Here is a 27,050-nt window from a genome sequence, read left to right as displayed (position 1 = left end):
CTGAAAGCCAGCCCGTGAGATAGCTACCCTCAAGCTTCCCACTAGGAAACTGTAGTTGAGAGCTTACATACAACGTTAAAAGGGAACAGGGGTGCCACTTTAGCTAAGGCAAGTTGCAAAGAAGGGAAAAGGTTTCACCATTATAAACTTCAAAATTATATTGTTTAAATATGACACCTGTTGAGCTAATACAGTGGTCCCTCGACTTACGAAGATAATCCAATCCGAACGCACGTTCGTAGGTCGGAATTTTCGTAAGTCGAAAAGCGCATCCACGGAGGTCTGGAACACTCGTAAGTCGAGGAAACCACATCTAAAAATTTGTAGGTCGAGGAAGCCGCATCTAAACCGGCAACAACTTCCGGTATTTTTTGTCGTTCATATGTCGAAACATTCGGATGTCGAGTGCTTCGTAAGTCGAGGGACCACTGTAACTTGAAATTTGACTCATGTGATCTACTTTACGAGGTCTACAAATGTGTCTAATTTCAAAACTATCTGATAACAACAGCCACGGGTATAGCAAGTTAAGAATATTGACACATTTTCCCATTTGGATACAATTTTTAGACAGGTATATAATATATTTATTTCAAATTTATCAGATATGCCCCTCTATCACCAATGAAGGGTCTGACAAATTATCAACCTGATCCTTACTTTGACATTCAAGTAATGCTGAAATGTACATAGGATCACATCCAGAAACTCAAAGGGCTCAATTCAGAGACACCTGCACACAAGAGAGAGGTTTGCACATCTTGTACCACATTTGATGGTAATGCAGAGCAGTATTCCCTCTAACAAGGATTCCCAGATGTTATTGACTACAACTCCCAGAATCCCCAGTTGCAATGGCTTTTGCTTGGGGGTTATGAGAGTTGTAATCCACAACATCTGGGAATCCCTGTTCGAGGGAACACTGGTGCATAGCCATTTTCAGCAAATAGCAAATGGGAATAGTGTTAAGCATGCTGGCCCTTGAATTACAATTCTGCAGCCAGAGCTCTGAGATAACCCATTGTTTATGGAGCCAATATGTTCCCCTGGTCAGGGCTGGCACACAGGGGAGAAAAATTCAAATCCTCCAAAAGTTTGGTGTGGAACACACACAGTCAATAATGCTCATGGGAACATAAGAACCATTTTTATACCAAGTCAGACCATTGCTCCATCTAGCTCAGTATTGTCTACAACAGGGCTGCACAATTTCAGCCCTCCTGCAGATGTTGGACTGCAATAAAATAAAATAAAATAAAATAAAATACAAATTCCCATCATACCCAACTATTGCCCACTGTGGCTGAGGATTATGGGAGTTGTAGTCCAATGACAGCTGGAGGACTGAAGTTGTGCAGCCCTTGTCTACACTGACTGGCAGCGGCTCTCCAAGGTTTCAGGCAGGAGTCTTTCCCAGCCCTACTTGGAGATGCTGCCAAGGATTGAACCAGGGACCTTCTGCATGCAAAGCAGATGCTCTGCCACTGAGCGATGGCCCCATCCTTGTTCCACATGGTTTGTCTGTATATTGCAGAATCCTATACCAGAGTACATGGTGGCTCAGTTATTTCTGGATAGACCTCTTTTTGGCCCATGTGCATAGTGGGTTTGTGGGCCTGGAACAGTTACTCTGATCATTATCCAAAGCTTCTACCACATCGGTAATCCAGTCTCTGGATCAAGGTGAATCTAGTTGACTGAACTGAGAAATAGAACCTGTTACTAATATTCATCCACAGATTTTGCCCTCACAAACAGTCCAGAGTTTTTCTCAGGTACCAGCTACTCTAATTTTTGATACTTCCGTGATTCCTTCAAAGTGGTTTAGATATAACAAAGAGCCAGTAGGGTAGATGTCTTAAAGAGCCATTCTAGAACCAAAGAGACCTGGGTTTAAAGCCCCATTCAACCATGAAGCTCACTAAGTGATCCGAGGTCACAAGATGACTCTCACAACCTAACCTATCTCAAAGGATTGTTGTGATGACTGAAGGAGTAGGAGTGGGCCATTATTCCACCCGGAATATCTTGGAGAAGAGGCAGTATAAAAATGTAATAATAATAAATCTCTGATTTTTTAAAAAAATGATTCATTTGTGATTTGGGCAAAAGGCTGAAAATCAAGTTATCTTCAGCTCTTCATACCATCTCATATGCCCCAGAAACGGAAATCAGCAATATAGATCAAGTCCAAAGATCTCACAGCCACATAAACCGGACAACATTCTAAGCCTCTTTGTGGTTGACTTGAAATTAAATAGGTATTATTGGGCATTTTAACAACAAATTACACCTGGATTCTCCACCAATGACCAGAAAGATCTCATGGTTTCAAGAACTTTTCAGTAACATACTGCCCCTTTTTAAACTGGGAAATGCTAACTGAGCTAAGAGGCACATTTTAAAAATGGTGATTCTCTTTATTTAGCAGCTGGAGAGCAACCGACCCTATCCATCCCCAGCACAGCATCCCTCCAATGGCTGTTGCTGGTGCTTATCTTATATTTCTTTTTTAGATTGTGAGCCCTTTGGGGACAGTGAGCCATTTTATTTATTTATGTCTATGTAAACGGCTTTGGGAACTTTTGTTAAAAAGTAGTATATAAATATCCACCATCATATTCGTATGGAAAATGTGCAAATAATTTTTTTAATGTGCAAATAATAAATATGATCTCATATTTCTCAGTGCCCAATGACAAATGGACACTGCAAAGATCTCAACACATGAAAATGTTAAGCAATAAGTACTTGAATTTTAGCCACGATAGTCCGATTAATGTCAACATCAATTTTAATTCACAAATGACAGGCCAGACTGGGGGCGAATCTGGCCATCAGAGCATTCAGTGCCTTTGCCTTCTTCCTCGATATATCCATTCTTTGGAGGCATGATCTAAGCCTTCAGTGCAGACAAGGGAATCTTGCTAATTATATGGGTCTCATACGTTCTATTCACACAGAAAGCATTCCATTGCTTTTGATGCAGAGATGTCAACAGCTGTAAATTCCCGCAGTAAATACTGTCTGAGACAAGAACATAAGAAGAACTCTGTTGGGCTGGACTAAGGGTTCAACTAGTCCAGTATTGTGTTTCCAGATTTGGACAGCCAGAGGCCTCCGAGTAGTTCATGGGAAGGGCATTAAGGTCTTTCCTGGTTTGTCCCCAGCTTCTAGTGTTCAGACACATTTCAGAGGGCCACTTTGCACATTTAATTGCTGTTGCCCATGGCCACGATTCCAGTTTACAATTTACAGCTGTCGTATGAATGTGAGTTTGGATCTAGAACTGATTGCAACCAGGAAAATGTATATACAGTATTTACGTGTGATCTCTCTAACAGAAAAATCATGCCACTAAAACCAATGATAAGCACTTCTTAAGAGATCCGTTTTTTTCTTGGGTGGTAGGCAAATTTGCAAGTTTCACATAAATCATCCCAGACAGACATATTTCAAGAAATCTAAGATCAACCTCACACATATATGGGTTGAATTTATTTAGCACCACATTTGGACACTTTGGTTTTCTATCCTTATGGAAATGTGCAAGACAATTCTCATATTTTTCCGTGTGACGCTATGAGCCAGAAGCTGTAAGTAAGGTCAGGTCACTGCAGTTAAAACTAATGCTGAAATGCTGACTTGTTTATAGCACTCTCTTGGGAGATCGGAGATAAAACGGGAAGACGTGGCGATTGGAGTTTCTAGCTTTTAAGATTTCTACTCTTTCATACAGAGGCTGTGTTAGATTGCTGGGCTGCCCAATATGTCTGCAGACATCTTATCTCATTCCAGTCTCAGTGGGATCTCCAAGAATATTAGAAAGGCATAGCTGACCTTCCTAGCCAAGAGCTTCCAAGATGAAACAAAAAGATTGTTGCCACACTGGCCAACACAAATACTAGGAGATTTGACTCCCGACGTGAGAAAGAGCTGTCCTGCTGCACAGCTGCGAAGATGAAGTGATTAATTATGAAGATTATTATCCCAAGCATTTTAGAAGCAGCCTTTTGCCACAATATCTGGCCAAACTTTACACGGTTTCAATTAAGGGCGGCCACGCTTTGACAGAGTTACACAGCGTGGACTTCCCTTGCATTGCAGAAGGAGGGCATCAAAGTCAGTCGATTAAATAGTGGAAATGGGGAAAACATACTGACATTTTCTTGTTAAACATGGAGAGGTTTTTTTTTCTTTAAAATCGTGCTTACTATTTCCACTATAATGATGAATTTCTCAGTGCCGCCTCCTTTTAGAAACATCTCTCTTTTGGCATTGGGACAGGCCAGTGTTTAGATCGGCAATTCAGCTCCAGTTACAAAGGGTTTTATTAATTTCACCCATATTTATGAATCAGTTCCATTCCTCAATCAATGGAAGATCCTCTTCTTCGGGAGAGATCAATCATCTCTCTTCTCATACTTGCATGAAGAACAGTGCAAATCAAACTTGCATTGTTAAGTTTAGAGGAATGGGGAATCTTTACCTTGAAGCAGCACAAAGAATTGAAATTGTGCAGCTTTGAGGTAATTTTTCAGTTCTTTCTTGGCTGAGAACATCCTCTGGAAGACCTATATGATAGCATCTCTCTTTTCCTTCACATCCCTCCTCAAAATCCACATTTCTGTAAAGCTCCTGCTAAGGCATCCCTCCTCACCTTTATCCCCATAAAGTCTAAATACTTGCAACTGCATTTGCTCACATTGGATAGGATTCACACTAAGTTAGTCATGAACTTAAACACTACTGAAATAAATGAGTCATGTTAGGCATGACTAATTTTAGTCCCATTAATTTAGTCTGCATCCTATGCATTGATCCTCCCTTGGTCTTTTTCACACTATCAAATTGTAAACTCCTTGGGGTCAGAGATGCATCCCCCCCCCCTTATGCACTCTACAGCATAAGCATAAAGTCTACACACCTTGATGGCAAAAGATGGTGGAAAAGAAAATTGCAACTTCCACTACAATCAATATTATTAATAGTGGCTCACGTGGTGAGAAAAATTACTCCAAGTAGTCCCATTGAAACTAGGACAAGTTAGGTAATGCCTAACTTTTAATTTCAATCAGACTATGAGTGATTTCCCTCAACCTGTCAGTCAGTGTTTTTTTCATCCCCCTGGCAAAACTTTCCTAGTTCTTCAAATGTTGGTCAACACCACTAAAGAATTATATTCTGGCAGCAGCTAATCTATTGTCAGTTCTGTGAAGGCAACAAGTACAACTAGAGCAACTGGAACAAGTTCTAAGGAATACTGATTTAATGCTTTTTAAACACAAAAAGAATAGGGCTTGAGTAAACAGAACATGTGTTTATAAAACCGTCACCCATGAGAAGCCATTGAATCACTACATTTTACTACAAGTTACTTCATACTTGGAAAACTAAAGTGGGAAGCCCCAAGCCATTAGCAAACCCTTCTTCCCACAGGCAGAAGGAGAACAAAAGAACTTCACAGTACTTTGCATCACTCATTAAAAAAAATAAAACACATCTTTTTAAAGTTTCACACGTACCCACAGGAAAAGTGATGGCATTTTGCTTATTGTATCTGCCTCAAGTTATTAAAACCCTGTAGATCTGTTTTTGTATTGCTTGTCTGGAAAGTTTGGAGGAAGCCATTAGACAAAACTGAATCGGGAGATTCGGGTTATTTTGATTTTAAAAGGAGTTCAGAATCCACAGATGTTTCTGCATTATTGTAAACAAGTTAGTTCGGGACATCATCAAAATGCGATCAGTAGATCCCAAAAAGTTGTGGGTTTTTTTAAAATGGCACACTTTCAGTTTGCTATCAACACTCTTTCACTTTCTGGCCTCTTCCGAGAGAAGAAACTGGACAAAAAGAGAGAGTAAAGCTAACCTTGCCTGCATGTCTTTAATAAGTAATTAATTATCCACAAATGCTTGGCTCTCCTCTATCATAGAACAGAAAGTTCAGAGGAAATTGATATGGAAGTATGAATAACAAGATAATACTGTAATGGGACACTCTTCAAGTACAGGTTGCTCTCAGAATGGGGGATTCGTCCTATAAGCACTTTCCTAACAATTCAATTCATGATTCTACATAAAAAGTCTCTGTCTCCTTGAAACAGGAGGAAGTCTTGTAAGAAAAATCAGTGATATCCAAATGGAGAGGAACTGTGTATGCCACTGGAAATAAATGTATTACAGCCCAATCCTAAAAGGCTTCCACTTAAAAATTCTACTAAGCTCAGTAATACATACTTCCATATAAATACATTTAAGGACTGCAGCCTAGGAGGCTATTGAGGAAATAACTTCCATGAGACAGAAAGTCACAGAGATGGATTTCTAGTAAAGCCCAAATGGACTTTTTTAAAAAAGGTAAACTTACCCAAATAAATATAGGCAAGTTGTTCTGTAATGCAAGTAGTGCTGCATTTCCTCCATGTTTACACAATATTTGTTCTTATGTATGTATTATAAAGCACCCTCGACCTATATGACCCTTTGCAGAATAACATAAGCACAATTATTTCTGTTTCTTTGGCTTTTGAGGACAATTCCTTCATTTTTTCAGTTTGCATGGATGTCATGAAAGAATTCTCAGTGATTAAATCTGAACATCAATGTTGCATTCTGCTGAACTGTCTCCTTTTCACTATTATAAAAATGACTTAAGGGGGCCTTGAAAATCAGTTGTAATTTCTCTTGTAATAACCTAACTGGTTAAATAATCAGTCTGTGGCTGACTGACAGTTGTCATCTTTGTCTCAAGTAAAATACGTTTGTTCTGTACAATTAGAAGGAAAGACAAAAATACATCAATCCAACTCAATTTAATCAAATCAGTGTGAGTTTTGCTGTTGATTTCTTTGGGAGCAGGAAAGCAGAATAGGATATTGGATAAAGAATCCAGTAGGCCATGAGTTTTATTTTATAGGGCACTACCACATTATTGTATAGGGTATTACTATTGTGCGATCTTATCCCATTTGTAAACACCATACAAACCCCAGTGACATGAATGTAGATTCTGTGACAGTAGTTTTGCAGGTAATGTGCTGGGTTAATTTATATTTTGAAAGAGAGCTCTCATATACAAAAATCTATTGAGACAATCCAGGCAAGTTAAATACTTTTAAAAAGTTCTTCCAGTAAGAGACAATTCTCCCATTTGTGATTTAAAGGTGCTTCACTTTGCCTGAGTTATGCCCCTCCTCTCCAGTTTGAATTCACCAAAACTGCAGTAATAAAACATCTTTCTTTTCACATTTATTTCTATGTATATTTTACTGCCAGCAAGGGAGGGGGGACTGGAAGATTTCTTTTGATCCAATCCTATCTAACTCTCTGCTTTCTACAGTTCACAGACCCTGAACAATCAGAACATGTCCTAGCAGTGAATCGCAAACATGGATTTGGGTTCTGAAGCTTCATTAGCAGTATTAATTATTGGTAGCCCAGGACCACTTGTGAGTCCAGCCTTGCTAATCGCTGCTTCTGTAGAGAACTGGTGAGTTTATATGGAACACTGGGACATCGGGAGCTGCCATATACTGAGTCAGGCCATTGGTCCAGCTAGCTCAGTATTGTCTAAACAGACTGGCAGTGGCTTCTCCAAGGTTGCAAGCAGGAGCAGCCATTCACCAACCCTAAGACTGTGCTTATGGGGGTCCTACAAGCAGGGGTATCTTAATCACAAGAATTATAAGGTGTAGGCACGTTGCATTTCCATGTTGACCTCTTTTAATAGAAGAAATACCATGATTCTCAGCCTAGCTTGTTTCCTAACAAGGAAATAGGCCAACCTCATTTTGGAATTGTGTTTGACAATGGGACAATTTCATATCATTACATTGGTATCCCGTCCTTTCTCCCAAGGTGGCATAGTTAGGGTTCTCCCAAGGCTATTTAACTCTCATAGCAATTGTAGGAGGTAGGTTGGACTGAGGGACAGTGGTTTGCCTGAGATCACTAGTGAGCGTCCAAGCTGAGCAGGGAGATGTGAACTTGGATCTCCTTAGTCTAGCCTCTGCACAACACTGAGCATTTTAGAAAATAGAATCAAGCAAGAAGTACATGAACTTCTGGATGCAATAATCTCTGCACATCCACACCAGTCCAGTCCAGTTATAGGCCTTATTCCAAACCAATACACAAAAAAAGCTGAGTTTGAGAGAGATCCCATCTCTGCTGATGAGATGAACCAGAAGAGAGAATGTTTAGTGGAAAGAACTTCGAAGATGTCCTCAGGATGTCCAACAGAAGTCAAAGACACTTGATTCTCCTTCCTAAATTTCTTGGTCCTCCTTCCTTAAATTGTTTTGGGTTGGGGTTCCCACCATACACTACAACGAAGGCGGAAACCTTGCCTTCATCAGACACATACAAGAACAGACCATCATACTCTGAGTCCAGGCAAGTGAACCCAGAATAAATTACTAGCCGCCTCGTTCCACACTCACAACGAACAACACAGATTACAATCAGTGTTGCATCATCCTTTAACATGAATTGGAATGTAGGAGCAAAATCCACATCTTCTCAACTGTTTCACCACTCTTCTTGGGAACTAAAAATGGTGGAATCTTCAGAACAGATTCCTTCCTTCCTGAGCTTGTAGGAGCATGGAACACATTTGGAGTTCCCCCTCCCTTGATCCCATTAATTTTATTCTTTCTGGTCCATTACAGGACCAAGGTGTGTGTTAAGGAAACTAGGGGAAAAAATATTATTCTTATTCTTGGTATCTGCATCAGTTATTGGCATTAAACAAAATCCTTTGCTCAAAACTGCCAATTTCCCCACTCTCAGTGGAACTCCGTGCTAGCAGGAAATGGGAATAGTGTAACAATGGACTTTTTAGACAGAATTTTCAACTCTTGGCCAGCTGGAGGAGGAAGAAGAGAAAGTAGCTCTTGCATGTGTGGGCTTGTGTGCAGAGGCCCTCTTACCCCTGGACTTTGGGGCTGAAGTCCAGGGCCACCACAGCCTCTGCCCCCCTCCAAATCCTCTTTAGTCTGTCCTGGGTGGTACGGGTGCCTGGCAGAGCATGATGATGCTTTAATGGGGGGGGGGGGCACTTCAAAGGGCTTTAGGTCCAGGCTCCAAAATTACATAGGTGCACCTCTGCTTGTGTGTGGGTTCTCTCTTTGGTGTGGGCTTCCAGCAAACTCCATTGTAGTAGCTACCTACTCCCTCTGAACTCATTTTTTAAAAAAAAAAAAAATCTCCTGGCACAACTGGGAGCATTTTCTTGGAGAGGGGCAGATTTGGCCCTTGGGATTCCCGTTGCTGACTCCTAATAGATGGGACTTCATCTCTGCCCTTTGAAAGACTGGGCTTCTTTTTATTGATGTCTGGGAATCTTGGGGCAGAGAATCCATGCTTTCCATCCAGCAGGCAAACTTCGAATGTGAACTTCGAGACTTTGAAGTGAACTTCTCAGATCAGATTCCCCTCCCTTCTCTACTTGAGGTTAACACTGAAACACTTGCCCACAGTTCAACTTCTACATCCACTCAAGGGGAGAATCCCAAGGGGAGAATCCCCCCCCACACACACCCTGCTCCCCGGAAACCTTCTTCCTTACCGGTACAGGAGTGCAGAGGTTTGGGTCTCACGATGAGGGAAGGGCAGACGGAATAGAGCGAGAGTTTCTCGAAGTAATCGCAGGTCTCCTTGGACAGGATCTCGTCGATCATGAAAGTCTTGTAGCGCCGCCTGGCTGCTTTCAGCTGCCCGGGGGAGGCCAGCCTGACTTCGGCTTGGCAGTGCATGGCTGGGGCTGATGGCGAGCGCTGGGCTCCAGTGGAAAAAGGGAAACAGGCTGACCCCCCCAAATTAACAATATAATGCCCAAAAAAGCTACACGCAGAGGGCAGAGGGAGGGAGATCCGGGCAGAGGAGGGGCGGCGGGGGAGGCTGGCCGGAGATCAGCAGGAGGGTGCGCAGGAGATCTGTGGAGTCCCGTCCTAACTGCTGCCTTGCCTGCCGGCGACTCCCTCCTTCGCTCGCTCGCCCGCCCGCCCGCCCGTCCGCCAGCCGCGCGGCGCTCTCTCTCGTTCTCCACCTCCAGCTTCTATATAAGCCCTTTTGAGGACACTCCGGCTGTCAATCACGCGCTCATCCTCCCCAGCGCCCCATTGTCAGCTCCCGGGCTGCGGAGGGAGTCATCCCTCTATTTTAAGAGCCCGGGGTGTGGATTGGCTTCCTCCCTTCTCCAGCTGGAAGCCGGCCAGGCTTTGGGTTCGGGCTGGTGGAGTTGTTGGGGTGGTGGTGGTGTGTGTGGAATTCCCTTCCCGTTCCCCGCCTCCTCCTCCTCCTCCTCTCCCTCCTCCTGAGGTCTGCCGGAACCAGCTTTCCCGGCTCGCGGGCACAGAGCTCCGTTCTGGAGTAGCTCCGGAGACCGCTTAGACTGGGGAGTCGATGGGAGCTCGATCCTAAGTAAGGAGATGCCAGATAAAGCTACGAGGCTTTTGTAAACCGCCTTGAGATTATTTTAATGAAAGGCGGTATAGAAATTTAAAAACACATACATACATACATACATGGTCGTATGCAACGTTAAGCACATGTGCCATTCAACTCCAAGCACGTTTACTCAGAAGCAAGACACACGGAGTTTTTTTAGACAAGATACTGCCTAAAGAATTGGGATCAGAGAGCCTTAACATGCATGTTTCCCTCTCCCCGTGAATCCAGTGAGGCTTCGAGGCACCCCTGTGCTTACTGGTTGACAGATTACATCCTGGCTGAATTTGCTCGAGGGAGCCCCATGGAAGTTAGTCCTTTTAATTTCCGTGGGACTTCTTCGAGTAAATTGAGTCAGGATGGCAGCCACAGTCTCGCGAGTCAGCCCCACTGGAGTCAGTGGGGCGGCCCTCTGCATAGACAGCATGCCTCAGACTGTGCCGCTGAGAAATGTTGGAAGCTGGCTGGATCCTGCCCTGTCTGTTCTCTCTCTTTTTCAGAGCTACAGTTTTTGAAAATAACAAAATGACATGTCGTGAAGAATAATAAATAGCATTGTTACATGTAACTTAATAATGTGCATATGTGTGTGTGTGTGTGTGTGTGTGTGTGTGTGTGTGTGTGTGTGTGTGTTGACAGCACAACACAGAGAGAGGGAACCAAATCTTAGCTGCACGTTTCGGTCTACACCTTCATCACCAACAGATAGATTAAAAAAAAAATTTAAAAAGTTGTGTGAACACATACAGACAGCTCACAAGGTGGCAGTTAAGAATGCTCTGCTGCTCTTATATTTCTATTTATAGTTCTATCCATGGAAAAGAGCCGCCAGATGGTCTTTGCTTAAAGTGTTTACTCGAAAGTAAGTTCCACGCGGAGTTCAGTGGGGCTGGTGCGGAGGAGGCTGCTGAGGACTGCAGTCCAAGAAACCCTCCTCCCCTCCAGCTCGCCTTATTGGGTAAAAAGAAGAGCTAGGGACCCACCCAGGCCAAGTGAGAGTCTGCAGGGAAAACTTTCAGTCAAGTCGACCTCAGTTCCTGCGTTTATTTGGGAAAGGGTAACTGACTGGCCTTTTGTAATGACAAAACCGAGCACCGGTGAGGCAAAAGTGTCGCACTCACACTAATTAATAATAATAATAATAATAATAATAATAATAATAGACAACAACTGACACCCTCTTATCAGTTTCCTCCTTGCACGTGCTTCGTTGCATTATTTTAACAAGCTTTTGAAACTTTCTGCTGATTTCTCCCCCTCTCTTTTCTGTTCCTCTGGGGCGCTGATGTATCACTTCGTTGTTTTAAGGAAGGGACTCGGTACAGTTTACATTTCTCTCCCCCCCCCCCCGCACTTTTTTAACAGACAAGAAAATTGCAGGTGCCTTTGGGCTTTCTAGCTATTATTTTCAAGGAAGGAAGGAAGGAAAATTCCTAACAGTCCTTAGAATTTACTTTTTCCTCTCCCCTTTTCTCTGCTCCCAACTCAGTTTGTCGGGTCTTCCACAGCCGGATCTTCTGATTTTTCCCAAATCGCACCACACCTTGTTCTGTACCTTAATCTTAATTACTTACCTTTTTTAAAAAAAGTTATCATAAATAAGAACCGTTTTTGTGAGCCAAATTCTTGCCACGCCTGATCTTCGAGACGTCTCCAAAATAAACTTGGGATGTTGTCCATAAACTGCAATTCCCTCACAAGTTGCGGACCAATTTATCTCTAACTTGTGGAGTTAACTCGTCTCTGCCGTGGAAGACCAAGAAGGGGTTATAGTTGCGATCCTGTACACAGTACGGAGAGTAAATCCCATTGACTTCAGTGGGATTACTCCTGGGTAGACAAAATTGTGGTCTATATAGATATCCGTACAAAACTTTCAGGGAGAGAACAAATAAACCAACAATGAATTATGAATTAGTTACACAACACACACAGGAGTATTTCAAAATACTCACATTAAGGCAAACCGCCTTGGGATTGTTTTTAATGAAAGGCGGTATATAAATTTAACAATAAATAAATAAAATAAAATGTATTTTACTGTGCATTAATGTAAAATACACACATGTAATGCAATACACATACATATATAAATGTACACACAGTATATTATATGTGTGTGTACACATAACGTACACACACTATTATTTTATGCATTAAAAATTTGTAATATTTTATTTGTTTTAATTGTGGAGGATGGATAGACTCACGCCCCACCCCCCCTTTTGATTTGCAGGTCTCTAACACACGACTTTTCATTTATCTGAGTTCTTTTCTCCCGCAAATGATTTCCCTGCTTATAGCACGTTTAGTCAGAAGCCACTTTACAGTCGAGCCTGCGTTTTTACAGAATGCAGGACAGAAATCTGGGGAAGCCAAAATGCTGCCAACCTCCCGAGACCGTGGCAGGTGATAAATTAATTCAACAACCCAACAAACACGGGGATAGCATCACAAAATAACATCACATAACGTGCCTTGGCTAAATGACATACATGAGTCTAATAACTGCCTCCGAAGGGACCGCATTGCTACTTTTGATTTCCTAAAAGGAGGAATCTGTAAGGACTTAACTGGAGATGAAGCCCACCGCAAGTGCCCCCACGTGAAGGAAAAAACCATTTTCCCACACCCCAGAAAATGTTTTGAAAATCAGGATGGATTTAAACAAACTAAAGCTCACACACGCGTTAATTATGTCTTCTATTTCCAAAAGAAAGGTCTTGTTTCTTAATAACTGGGAAAGGTGTGGAACTGAAATTGTGTGTGTGTAAATATCCATCAAGATTTTAAAATTTGTAGCAGTTGGGGGGGGGGGTTCAGTCTTCCCCAGACTTTTAATCAGTGAAATCCTCATAGATTCTTCCTCTTACAGAAACCATTCAGAGTTTCTGTAAGAAACTGTGAGATTCATCCCTTAAAGGATGCGTTCTTTTACCCCTTTCACCTTCTACTGTAAATTTTTGTCTCTCCCCCACCTCTCTCTCTCTCTACTTACCTGAAGAGGTCGCTTTGCCCGTTCTCCCCACCCCTATGCCTGGCTCATCTAACCCATATTAGCAAAACTAACATATGTGGGCATTGATAAAATCAAGTGAATGGGAATAAATGCGATCAGATCCAAGTTCCAGAACTGTACCGGAGCGAACTGAATTCCGATAAAAGCTGGAAGAGGAGGAACCCCAGTGTACTATTTAGTTAATATTGTTTCTTCCAATGCAAAACAAATCTGATTTTTTTAAAAAAATTAACCCACAAACTATGTGGGTGGCATTAAAAAAAGCAACAACCCCACAGCAGAATGGGATCATGTGAGTACTTCGAAAACAGGCGAAAGATTTGTTTTTAAAACGGTAATATGACCACATTCCAGCGTGAAACAAATTGCATCCGTTCTAGCTGTTCTGGATGGTCACTATACTTATCTCGTACTACATATTGAAGCTTGACTTAAAATTCGTAAAATTACATTTCATGCCATGCTTCCAATTTCTTGTTCTCGATGCAGATGTACGAATACCAATAAGACGAATATTTATATACCGCTTTTCAACAAAAGTTACCAAAGCTGGATAGATAGATAGAGATGGCTCCCTGTCCCAAAGGGCTCACAATCTAAATAATAAAGCTAAGATAGACACCAGCAACAGCCACTGGAGGGATGCTGTGCTGGAGCTGGATAGGGTCAGTTGCTCTCCTCGTGCTAAATAAAGAGAATCACCACTTTGGAAAGGTGCCTCTTTGCTCAGTTAGGAATATGTAGAAGTTATACATCGGTTGCCAAATCACAATAACCCTTCATGCGCCGGATGGAGCGGACTCTCTGGCCCACGCAAGATTCTGCTCCAATGAATATGTCGTCTTTAGAGCGCCACAAGATTCGTTGCGGCTGTTGCAGCCACGGATTAGTACAGCCTTCTTCTCTGAAGGGAACGTCTTCAACACTAGCTGGTATTATTAACCACAGCCAAGAGAGTCTTATTGAAATCAATGAAAGAGAAGCGCACAGGTGAAGTTCCTTGCACGTTTCCTCCGAGGAAAGTCCCGCTCTGGCCCACAGGATGAGGAAAATGACTCAAAGTAGTACCACTGAAATTAAAAGGACAAGTGCGGCGCTAGCACTGAACTGAGTTCGGTGGGGCTGGTTCCCCAGTCAGTAGGGCTTCAGCCTTAGATATAGAATATCCCACTTGATTTCAGTGAAACTTTTTGGGGGGGTTAATATGTTTCTGGCTGAAGCAGAGTCTTGTGGGGTTCAAAAATTAACACATGCGTCGTAGTATCAGTTTTCATCAGTCCACTGATCCCCTGGACTCATGTGAAGATAACCCCCACCGTATATCCCTCCCCCACCATCTGATAATACAATACTGATATAGGAAACGTTGCACTAAAGGAATTCAGTAAAAGATCCTGACCTGCTTACAATAAATTCCCGTTGATAATCTGATTTTTTGAAAACCCAGGCTGCCATGCTATGCACGCTTACGTGGGAGTAAATACTTCATTGGACACATACCTGTGATCGCGCTGCGTGGCTGCAATTCTCCCCAGGTTGACCCCCACCCCCTCAAAAAAACCCCAATTGAATTTGCTGGGTCTTATTTCTGAGCAACAATACATAGGATTGTGTTCTGGCAGTTTCCTCTTAACCCTGTTGATTTAGAAGGAAATGCTATTGAATTAAGTGGGATTTACTTCTGTGTAGACACCCGTGCTTCCTTGGGCAGAAGTTCTGTTGAAATGGATAGGACTTCCTTAACTGGAAAAGAAATGTGTTGAGGATTAGGAGGCACACCTGATTAAATAATTAAATAAGCAAAGCCACCATTATTTTACACCCAAGAGTTTTGTAAAGACCCAACAGCAATTTTTACTAAAGGAGGGAGAAAAACAACAAGTTCGTCCTCCGCCTAATAATCAAGCCAGATGGAGCACGCACCAGGGACACGAAGCGTTACCGTCATTTACTTTGCTAACATTTAGTATTTTAAATAATGCATAAAGATTGACATAGACAAACGCGATCTGTGATTTCACCCCACAGTCAACAGCAAAGTTGTGGCTGCACGCAAAACAGTGGCGTCTCCTATCAAGCCGATCACTCGAGCGGGGGAACTTAATTAGAGTTTGCAGAAGAAGAATTAGAATAATTGGAACCAGGATCGCATAACACAAAAATGCTAACTCGTTTTTTTCTGCGACGAGAATGGATGAGGATAGGGACCAGACTAATGCCAGCAAATGACAAGATTGTGTTTGGAGTAGACCCAAAGGACACGCTCCTCCGGGGAGGTTTTCAGTGCAGCCCCATTGAAATGAATGAGAGAGAGAGAGAGACGTTGCCCGCAGACACGAGTGTATTATTGACTCCACAAGTGTAAATGATCAACTTTCTTGAAATTCTGAGAGGGAATCCAGTATCCAGCGATCATTCAAAGGAACCTGGCCAGAATCTACTGGATCTTGAGTTTAACAGAAGCCAGAAATTTTGAGTTTAACAGTAATTTCTTCTTTACAGAAATACGATGCACACGTATGCACGCACCACACCCATTCTGTGTTCTCTGAAAGGTTCCAGCGGTGGGGGGAGTGTTTCAATAATGAGTTTTAAACAAAAAAAAGGGGGGGGGAAATGTTCTGTGTAATAATATGGTTTATGTTGCATGAAACACACGCTGGCTGTCAATCAAAACTGAGCTACTTTGGTCAGGAAGAATCAGGGGTTTTGTTTCCAACAGCAATAAAGTGGCTGGAATAGCAAACATCTGCTGAGGGGGCTCAACCCACCTTCCAGCTGTTGGAACCACCAAAGGCCTCCTTGTCTGGCAAAACCTGTCCCAGGATTTCTACAGGATCACCACATGGAGGGACAGGAAAAAGTGGGAGAAGGATACCAAAACAGGTTCCTCAGCAAACAGAGGTGAACCAGATGTGTCCTTCTCACTGAGGTGGTCAGTCTGCATCTAGAATGCACCACTTTTCATGGCAAGTGGGGGCTCACATGGCTAAATGCTCATATCTCCTTCCATGTAGAAACTTATTGTGTCCAGGAGATGGCCATTTCCTTGACATGCTCGTTTTCTGCATCTATGGACTTTCCCCCACAACAACAACCATCACCCTCTGGATGGTTCAGAATGCAAGCCAATAAAACAATTAAAAACACATTAAAACAAAAGAAAGGTAAGATAGAATGCAAACATTTTTAAAGCCTGCCTGCCTGCCTTCCTTCCTTCCTTCCCTCTTAAAAGTTTCAATTCCTAAAAGTTTCAATTCCTGGGTGAATGGAAAGGTCTTCACCTAATGTCTAAAATAACAAAGTGATGATGCCAGGCAAGCTTCACTGGGGAGGCTACTCTATGAAAGGGATGCTACCACCAAAAAGGCCCTCTCCCTAGTAGCCACCTGCCTCACTTCATTTGGCAAGGACACTCAGAGCAGGGCCTCTGAAGAAGATCTTAAGGTCCAGGTAGGGACAGGAGACAATTTTAAACTCCTCCTGTATTCTACCAAAGACAGCCACAGGGCTCTGTGGTCACCGGGAGTCAAAACCGGCCTCGATGGCACACTTGGCCTTTAGGGACATATGGAGCAAGGTGCTCTCTCAGGTAACCTGGTCCAAAGACGTTTAGGTGAAATGGCTTGTTTGAAGGTTACAACTACAACTTGAAGGTTGCAACTGGGCTTTGAACTACTACCATGACGATGATGATGATGAAGAAGAAGAAAATTTATATACCACCCTTCAACCAAAGTTCTCAAAGTGATTTCCATAGAAAAATAAATAATATATAAATAAGATGGACCCTGTCCCCAAAGGGTTCACAATTGAAAAGAAACATAAGGCAGATACCAGCAACAGCCACTGGAAGGATCCTGTTCTGGGGTTGGATAGGTCAAGTTATCTCTCCCCCTGCTAAATATAAGAGAATCGCCACTTTAAAAGGTGTCTCTTTGCACAGTTAGCAGGGGAACTGAGCCCAGAAATGCACTGTGAGCCAGTGAATATACTATAATTGGATATTTTAATTACCGTGCACATTTGAAGGAGGATTAAATGACAAGAGCCACTGCCTTCAGATACAGGTTTATCACGACAGTGAGAACTAGGCCAAACTGTAAAGCTTGCAAGGAGGACTTTCTATAAGTGACTCTCCTTTGAGTTGAGAAGGCGTAGCATGGGTGTTGATCTGGCTAAAGAAAGAAGAGCTGGTATTAGAAACAGGCCTTTTCAGCAGTGGCCCCTCTTTGATGGATTCACCCATTCCTTGGATATATCTGATACCAAGTCACACCACTGGTCCATCTAGCCCAGTATTGTTTAATCGGATTTGCCATGGCTCTCCAGGGCCTCAGCCTTGATCATGAGATTCTTTTAGGTTGGGCAGAACTTGGGACCTTCTGCATATGGGTCATGTGACTTTCTGCAGGCGGATCATGAGCTCTTCCATTGAGCGATGGCCATAAAGCAGGCCTGCTCAACTTAGGCCCCCCAGCTGTTTTTGAACTACAACTCCCATAATCCCCCGCCACAGTGGCCAATAGCCAAGGATTATGGGAGTTGTACGCCAACATCTGCAGGAGGGCCGAAGTTTAGCAGCCCTGCCATAAAGGCTATAGCCTTCTTTCTGCCAGTCATTTGAAAGGGGTGAGGAGTACCCCTTTCTGCTGCCATGGCTTGGGGCGAATGATCTCTGATGAAAAGAAGGTTGCAGAATCAACAGCCCTGCTCTCGGTCCTATCCATCAAACCTCTCAAACAGGGAGGCAAGAAGCACCAGGGGAGAAAGGCCAAGCTGCACCCTTTTCTCATTATTCTGTTGTGCATAAAAGCACCTCGCTTAGCCAGCTCTTTTCAGATGAGGGCAATGGATATGGCTGATGTGGCAGTTATGTTTATCTGTGACAACAGATCCTCTTTGTGTAGCCTAATTCCCAAATCTCTATAAAAGTGCTTGCGTTCTTGTTTGTTTTTCTAGTTGTAACTCTTCACCTCCTCCACAGTGTGAGAAAAATCTAATTTGCACCTGCCAGAAGGAAACTACCTTTCTTGGCACACCGCCATCGGGACTATGCAGCCGCGTCTCTGCAACACCCACCCGGAAATGTGTACCGCCCCGTAAACAGCTCTTTCAGTCTTTTCAGGCTCGTCGGTGTTCCTGTTCTGTTCTGTCTGATTTGCAGTTCTAGCCGATCCCATGGTGTGTGCTGCTTGGTATCCTTGGTGGGATCCATGGGCGAAGGAGGGAAGCTGGTCTTGTGGTAGCAAGCAGGGACTATCCCCTTTGCTAAGCAGGTTCCACCTTGGTTTACATTAGGATGGGTGACCACATGTGTGAACACTGGAACATATTCCCCCTAGGGAATGGGGCCATTGCTCAGTGGAAGAGCACCTGCATGCTTACATGTAGAAGGCTGTAGGCTCACTCCCTGGAATCTCCGGGTAGGGCTGGGAGGGACTCCTGCCTGAAACCTTGGCGAGACACTGCCAGTCAGTGTAGACCAGGGATTCTCAACATTTGGTCCCCAGATGTTATTGGACTTCAACTCCCATAATCCCCAACCAAAGTGGCTGGGGATTATGGGAGTTGACGTCCAATAACATCTGGGGACCCAATGTTGAGAATCCCTGGTGTAGACAATACTGAGCTAGATGGACCAATGGTCTCACTCGGTATAGGGTAACTTCTTATGTTCCTATGAGTTTATAGACTACACAGCAAAGCAAAAGAAAACAATGCAATGCCATCCCAGTTCCTGTGATGGGCAGAGGGACATGATTGGAAACAAAATTTCCTTTAATGATTGGGACATAAAAATCTGACCAATGGCCCATCAAGTGCAGCACCTTAGCTACCATAGTGGCCAACCAGATACCTACAAGCACGGACAAAAAGCAATAGTCATTGCCCACTACTGCTATCCTCCTGTCAGTGTAATTCCATGACTTTTGGCCTCTTAGCATCCATTTCTTCATCTTACTAGTTTACTAGTCTCACTAGTAATTTACTACTAGCCTTCAGCTTACTAGTAGCTATTATCAGACCTCATCTCCTCCATGATTTGTCTTAATCCTCCTTGAAAACCATCAAAGCTTGTGACCACAAACTCCATAAATCAGGGATTTGCAATCTTGGGTCTCCGGAAGTTCTTGGACTACAACTCCCATCATCTCCAGCCACAATGTCTTCAGCAACATCAGATGTCATAGGAACATAGGAAGCTTCCATATACTGAGTCAGACCATTGGTCTATCTAGCTCAGTATTGTCTTCACAGACTGGCAGCAGCTTCTCCAAGGTTGCAGGCAGGAATTTCTCTCAGCCCTATCTTGGAGAAGCCAGGGAGGGAACTTGGAACCTAGATGTTCTTCCCAGGGCAGCTCCATCCCCTAAGGGGAATATCTTACAGTGCTCACACTTCTAGTCTCCCATTCATATGTAACCAGGGTGGACCCTGCTTAGCTAAGGGGACAAGTCATGCTTGCTGCCACAAGACCAGCTCTCCTCTCCATGTCCAACAATGGCTGGAGACCCAAGGTTGAGAACCCGTGCCATAAGTTAATTATGTGTTGCATGAAGGAGTGCATTCTTTTGTCTATTCTGAATTGACTACCAATCAATTTCATTTGATGATCCTGAATTCTAATATTATGAGAAATAGAGAAGAGTCTCTCTCTGTCCACTCTCAGTACACCATACTTCATTTTGGGAACCTCTGTCATGTCCCTCTTTGGTTTGGTTATCTTTGTTTCCAAACTAAAGAAGCCCCAAATGACTTAATCATTAGCACAAACAGTACAAGAGGGAGATCTTTCATTCCATGTCCGGACTGGTCCAGACCTGTATGATAAGAATAATAGGTTCTAAAACTGTCACAGAATAGAGGTTTATCACAAAACGGCTGCCCTCAAACTGCAGAGTTGTTGCAGCCCTTAATCAATGTTAACTGTGAGCCTCTTGTAGAGGCAGCACCAGGAGCATAGCTAGGGGAGAGGGGACCCATGTTTGCCCCTCTCCACAGTGGCCCCTCGGAGTGAGGCAGATAATGAAGAAAATAGGGAGGGGTGGAGCGAGTGGCCCCACAGGAGCTTTTTGTGTGTGGGGGGTGTGTGTCTTTGAACCCATCTGCTCAATGATAGCTACACCCCTGGGCAGCACAACATGGAGAACAGGTCTGGCTTGCATACAGAAAGATCTAGTATTAATCTGCAATGAACATTTATTCAACAATAAATTCAACAATAAAACAATAAATAAGAGCAGCCCTGCTGGATCAGGCCCAAGGCCCATCTAGTCCAGCATCCTGTTTCACACAGAGGCCCACCAGATGTCTCTGGGAAGCCCATAGGCAAGAGCTGAGGGCATGCCCTCTCTCCTGCTGTTACTTCTCTGTATTTAGGGATAAAATCCACCTTTGGGGAATAAATCCACCAGGAATTGATGGAGAATCTTTCAGAAGCGACACATCTTAGTATAAGGGAAGAAGAAAACTTGAGTGGAGAAGAAGGGGGATGCAGACAACTTAACAGACTACCAGAGAAGCAGAACAGAGAGAGACACACCTGCGGCAGCATAACAAGAAACTCCTGTCTTCTTGACAATGCTCTCTGGAAATGCACAAACACGTTCACAGCAATATATCTAACTGACATTCATTGTGTCTCGAGGTCCTGAACTCTTTGGCCAAACCCTGATGGAGAGGAGCCCTTTACCCTAAATATTTAATAATATGTAATACTTGGACACCGGAAGAGAGATGATAAGAAGCAGGGTACCAAAAATAGATGGACTGGCTGACTAAATAAATACAATCGTATACATCTAAGGATCTGGAGGAGATGATGGCAGTGTTTTCATAAGGTCTAGGCTATTTGGATCATGGTTCCCAATTCCCATCCAGGATGACAGAGGGAAGGGGTTTAAACGGCACCTAGTTTTCGTCCTCTTCCTCCCAGGTTAAGCTTCCAGGCATGCAGCAAAGCCCTACAGAATCCTTCACGGTTTGGCAACCTTGCATCTTAAAAAGTGCCTGATGTCCAACACCCCTTCCTGCATCCTCCCCCATTCTGTACTACTTAATTCTACTTCCTGTTAAGGAAGTACTAGTTCCTGTTTCTCCTAATCACCGTATCTCATGGGTCACGGGGACATGTCTCCATTGACTGATGATGGGTCTGGCATTTGGCTCCCAGACTTAGCTCTGCAGCCAGCACTGCACATGACTCCCAATGAAGATTTTAGGAAATACCAATTATAATGAAATTATCATACACAATTAAATGTTGAGTGGGTCAGTTTAGGAAATCTAAAAGCAATGAGAAAGGGTGTCAAATTTCTCTGGTGTGGTAACAGATACTTAGGATTACTGCTTAGGGCAGTGAATACTCATTAGCTATCAGTTAATATGGGAAGTGTGCCGGAAGTTTCCTTTCCTGAATTTAAAGACAAAACAAAAAGAGCCACAGACTGTCCTGATCTGGTTTGGAACAAGAGCATGAAGCAATGATGGGTTAACACTTTCCTCCTGCACCATTTTTTCCAACGAAAAACCTCAACCTACCACCCTTTCCCATTCCTGTTACATTCCTATACAGCTCATTGAATCAGTTGTGCTGGTGTGAGTGCCTTGATTTCAACAGGAAAGAATTAACCCTGGGCTTAGCTTTCCCATGGGCATCAATGGGCCTTGAAAGACACTCCATGTTGGCCAGATCGGGCGCCATACTATTAGCAAAGCTGGCGACTCATTTGCTCACGGATGCAGCTGGCTTTTTGCCCACATTGGCCACAATGGGGCTTGTTCCAACCTTTTGTGGAAGTAATGAGTGGTTTTAAACGCGGTGCGAGCAAGATCCCAATCAGCCACTTGCTACGCAGGTTTTCCTCATCCCATCAGAAAATGGAAACAAGCCGCCCCGTCCATAAATCAGCAGCATCAGGGAGATCTAATTACACTAATGAACACCTTGCAACTGTACATCTTACTGTGAGCTGGAAAGAATCCGGCTGTGCTTCGGAGTCAGGAATTAATTAAGCCTCTCCTCGGAGAAGTGAAGAATGATATGTATTATCATCAGGCCTGGTTTGTCAATGGCCCGTCTGAGTCATGGTGAGGTCACAAAGCTTTGCTCAAGGCGAGTGGCACCGAAGGGAAACCACACTGCAATCTGACTCAGGGGCTCTGTAGCTGACAGCCAGACTCAAGTACTCCCGAGTAAAAGTGTGCCATCGAGTCAGTGTCAGCTCGTGGTGCCCACAGAACCCCGTGGTTGTCTTTGGTAGAATACAGGAAGGGTTGGCCATTGCCTCCTCCCTCTCAGTATGAGATGATGCCTTTCAGCAGCATCTTCCTATATTGCTGATGCCCGATAGAGGTACCAGTGGGGATTTGAACCAGCAACCTCATACTTGCTAGGCAAGTCATTTCCCACTGAGCCATTAGGTGGTAGTCCTGTTGAAATTAAGTAGTCGTGAGCAACACTATTCAATGTTAGTCTGAATGTCAGCCAATATTCTTAACAACTTTATGACACAACAGTGAAAGTGAAGGAGGAGGAGGAGGAGGCTCCTAGCTCAGTGGTAGAGCATCTGCTTTGCATACAGCTAACCCCTGAGAACTTGGCAGAGAAGCACCTTTTAACATGGTAATTCTCTTTATTTAGCAGGGGGAGAGTAACTGGCCCTATCCAACCCCAGCACAGCACCTCCAGTGACTGTTGCTGGTGTCTATCTGATGTTGCTTTTTAGATTGTGAGCCCTTTGGGGACAGGGAGCCCTCTTATTTATTTATTACTTCTCTGTGTAAACCGCCCTGAGCCATTTTTCGAAGGGTGGTATAGGAATCGAATAAATAATAAATAAAAAGAATACAGAAAGTTCGAGATTCAGTCTCTAGCATCTCCAGGTAGAGCTGGGAAATATGAATACAAATACGAAGAATATTTATATACCACTTTCCAACAAAAGTCCCCAAAGTGGTTTACATAGCTATAAATAAAGAAATAAAATGGCTCCCTGTCCCCAAAGCAAGGGCTGAGTCACCACTGAGCGGACGGGTTCAAAGAACCCAGGCCGCCATTCCTCAGGGCCGTGCCTCGCACCCCAGACATGCCCCCCATGTCTGATGTCAGATGTGGGAGCATGATTTACCTCTCAAACAGCCCCTTTTTTGAGCTAAATCAATCAGCACTGCATTCACAGCACAGCTGGAGTGACTCTCCCTGTGCTGGCTGATTTATCTCCCAAATGATGCTGGGCAGCCAACTACAACCCCCATCACCCCAAGCTGCAATTTATTTGTGGCTGGGGATGATGGGAGTTGCAGCTCAATAACAACTGGAGAGCCAGTTTTCTTAGCACTGTGTCAGACTCCCAGGGGACGTGGTGGGCTCCTGGCCCTTCTTGAACCCCGGAATGACTGGGTAGGCACAGAAAAGGTGGGAACAGCCAGAGGAGGAGTTGAGCTTGCCATCTGAGTCCTGCTCCTGGCTTGCTGCATTCAGCCAGTTCCTTCTCCTGGGGAGCTCCCGGATCCCATACTCAGAAGCAGAACCCCCCATCATCGGCTGCCTTGTCTTCAAATGCCCCCATGCAGAGCGGACAGGGCTTCAAGCCGACTTCCAGCCCTGCCCCCTTCCTGACCTCACTTCCTGTTTCCTGCCCCGCCCAACCCAGCTGTCTCCCTGGAGCATCTCCTTGCCTTGCCTTCCCAACCCCACGGGGACCTGACCAGCCTGGACCCTTCTCACCCCTGCCGCCCCCTGAAGGGAACGGAAGCCCCACAGGAGGGACACCACACCCTCCTCCGGACTCCACAGGGCCACATGGGCAGCCAGGCAACATGGCATCCCGACACCCTGCTCTAGTGGTACCATCATCATAAGACAATGCACCATTCCCTTGTTGTGGCTTGTGCCAGCTCCAGGGATCCGTCTGTAGGTGTCTAATACCCACGGAGACACCTGCCCAGCCCGGGCTTTCCGCAACGAATCTATTCATAGTGTGTGAGCAGGTGCATCCCACCTGCTGAAATGACTTTGACAGTCTGCCCCGACTTCTTTTGTTGAGAAGCTGCCCCGGAGAGACTCACCGACACCACCAGAAATCAGGCTTCATAATGGATCTCTAGGCAGGCATCTTAATCTACAGGTCACGTTGTACCAGGCAAATACTCCGTGGCATTACAGCTTGCTGGGGAAGTACTGCCACGATCAGAAGAACATCATAGGCAGTCCATGAAGCGCTAATTCAGTGTTCTTCATTGGAAGGCCAGTGGTGACCCCCATCAACCCTAAATGGGGTTTCCTGGCTAATTAAGAACATAAGATAATTGTTTATTATACCTGTGTGAAATTCCAGCCAAAACGGAATACTCTGCACTGTTCTCCTAGCATCATGGGAAGGTGATTGTTAGCACTGTACAGTGCTGTGTTTTGCCCAGCACCAGTGGGCTCCTTTAAGGGAAACAGAACAGCATTTATATACCGCTTTTCAACAAAAAGTTTGCAAAGTGGTTTACATAGAGAAATAATAAATAAATAAGATGGATCCCTGTCCCCAAAGGGCTCACGATCTAAAAAGAAACCTAGACACCAGCAACAGTCACTGGAGGTCCTGTGCTGGGGGTGGATAGGGCCAGTTACTCTCCCCCTGCTAAATAAAGAGCATCACCACACTAAAAAGGTGCCTCTTTGCCCAATTAGCAAGAAAGCAAGCCCTCTTAAGCCCCTACACCAGGGCTTCTAAACTTTGGCCCACAACTCCCATAATTCCTAGCTATTGGCCACTGTGGCTGGGGGTTATGGGAGTTGTAGTCCAAAAACAGAAAGGGGGCCTAATTTGAACAGGCCTGCCTACACCGTAGAGCTCTTAAGAAAGGGCTCCGTCTCTCTTAAAGGGCCCACCCAGCACTGAGAAAAGGGCAGTACTGTGTGGAGGTCAGCACAGTGGGAAATGGCTCCCACACTGAAGGTCTTTTTGCCAAAACTGCTTGAAAAAATAGTAAAGATCGCTACCCTATGAGGAATATCTTAGAGTACTCACATGTAGTCACTCATCCAAATGCAAACCAAGGCAGACCCTGTTTAGCAAAGGGGACAATTCATGCTCGCTACCACAAGACCAGCTCTCCTCCCCAGCTACAAGGTGCTTTCAATGCAAGTTTAGAGTGGGTAAGGAGGAAACGTGTAGGGAATTGAAGGATGAACCATGGGTAATGAAAACTGAATGCAAGAAAGGTCCATTCTATGCATTTGTGTTTTCATTCTGTTTGGGGGTTAATCTTGATGGAGACAAAGCAGCCATACCCTAATCGTACCAAGAGACATTTGCAGGAATCTGACCAACGGAGTCAACCCTGTTGTGACTTTGTATTTCCTGTGCTGAAATTATTTCTCAGATCGTAAAAACTATTCTCCTCCAGAAGCAGGTAGCCCCACAAACTGATCTTTCCTCTGTCTTCTCTCCCTCTGTGCTCTTTTGGAGAAAGAATGTTCATTATCAGTGAGAAGACACGTAATTCAATTGTCACTGAGAATAATTAGGAAATTAAAACACATGCAGATGTAAAGACTCTGATTTGAGCTCTGGTGCCATTGGTTAAGCCCTGGAGCTTTGACCACATTAGGCTGAGCTAACCCTTGGAGAATTGCACTCAACAACTGTTTAAGCCCCACTTGGTTTAAGGAGCATCCTCCAACATTTTACTCCCTTTTTTCTCTATTCAGCTCTTTAGGATGTTTCTAGTCTCTGCAACCTTGGCATTCTCCTTGACCCCATTTTTCTTCTCAGAACAGGCTGGACGGTACAAGGAAACTACTTTGTACAGAGTCAGACCACTGGTCTGTCTAACTCAATATTGTCTGCACTGTCTGTGTACCCCTGCCATATGGTGATGTGGCAATACTTTTTTTGCTGTAAACAGGCGACTGTAACTTAGGAACATAGGAAGCTGCCTTATACTGAGTCCGCAGCCATCTAGCAAAACCTCCCTTATGGCGTCGAGTGTCGCAAAGTTGAAACAACACAGCTGTAAAGCTGAAACAAAGTGGCAATTTACAAAGGTCTTAGGTACTGTGTTGGAGTGTCTTGCTGAATTTACCCAAATCTAAGATTAGTTTTTCCCCAAGCTGTTTGATGTTAGAAATCATGGGGTCATCTTAAATCTAGAGTCCTCTTCCTTTTGGGTAAATAAGGGTATAACTTGTATTTAATCTCTATTTTTTAAGGGACTCATCTTAAATTCAGAGTTGTCTTGCATTTGGGTAAATAAGGTAAGTTGAGAACTACCTGTATAAATAATAGGCACATACCAGGGATCCCAAACAGGCCATTTTCATTCATTCATTCATCCATTGAATTTATATACCGTCCTTCCTAAAATGACTCAGAGCAGTTTACATTAAAATAAAAAATGCATAATAAAACAATTTAAAAAACAAAACAATTGAAACCAGATTAAAATTTACATTAAAACGAGATATCATTAAGAGCCAGGTGAAAAAGATGGGTCTTTAAGGCTCTCCTGATGGCAGGGGGTGATGGGAGTTGTTGTCCTAAGTTTGAGAACCCTTGAGGCAAGTATTTCGTTTCTGTTT

The 27,050-nt window shown here is 43.9% G+C and overlaps 1 protein-coding gene across 1 annotated transcript in view; it reads right to left on the bottom strand.

Annotated features, from left to right (window-relative positions):
* Positions 1-10,015, bottom strand: part of BARX2 (BARX homeobox 2) — a 50,291-nt gene extending 40,276 nt beyond the window's left edge. The window contains exon 1 of the mRNA XM_053269876.1: positions 9,572-10,015. Within this exon, the coding sequence (XP_053125851.1) occupies positions 9,572-9,758 (187 nt within the window). The 5' untranslated portion in view covers positions 9,759-10,015. The remainder of the gene's footprint in view (positions 1-9,571) is intronic.
* Positions 10,016-27,050: the final 17,035 nt, after the last annotated feature.

This window comes from Hemicordylus capensis, chromosome 8, assembly GCF_027244095.1.
Source record: "Hemicordylus capensis ecotype Gifberg chromosome 8, rHemCap1.1.pri, whole genome shotgun sequence".
Classification (NCBI taxonomy): Eukaryota; Metazoa; Chordata; class Lepidosauria; order Squamata; family Cordylidae; genus Hemicordylus; species Hemicordylus capensis.
Note: the sequence above shows the minus strand (reverse complement) of the source record. Positions and strands in the feature narration are given on the sequence as shown.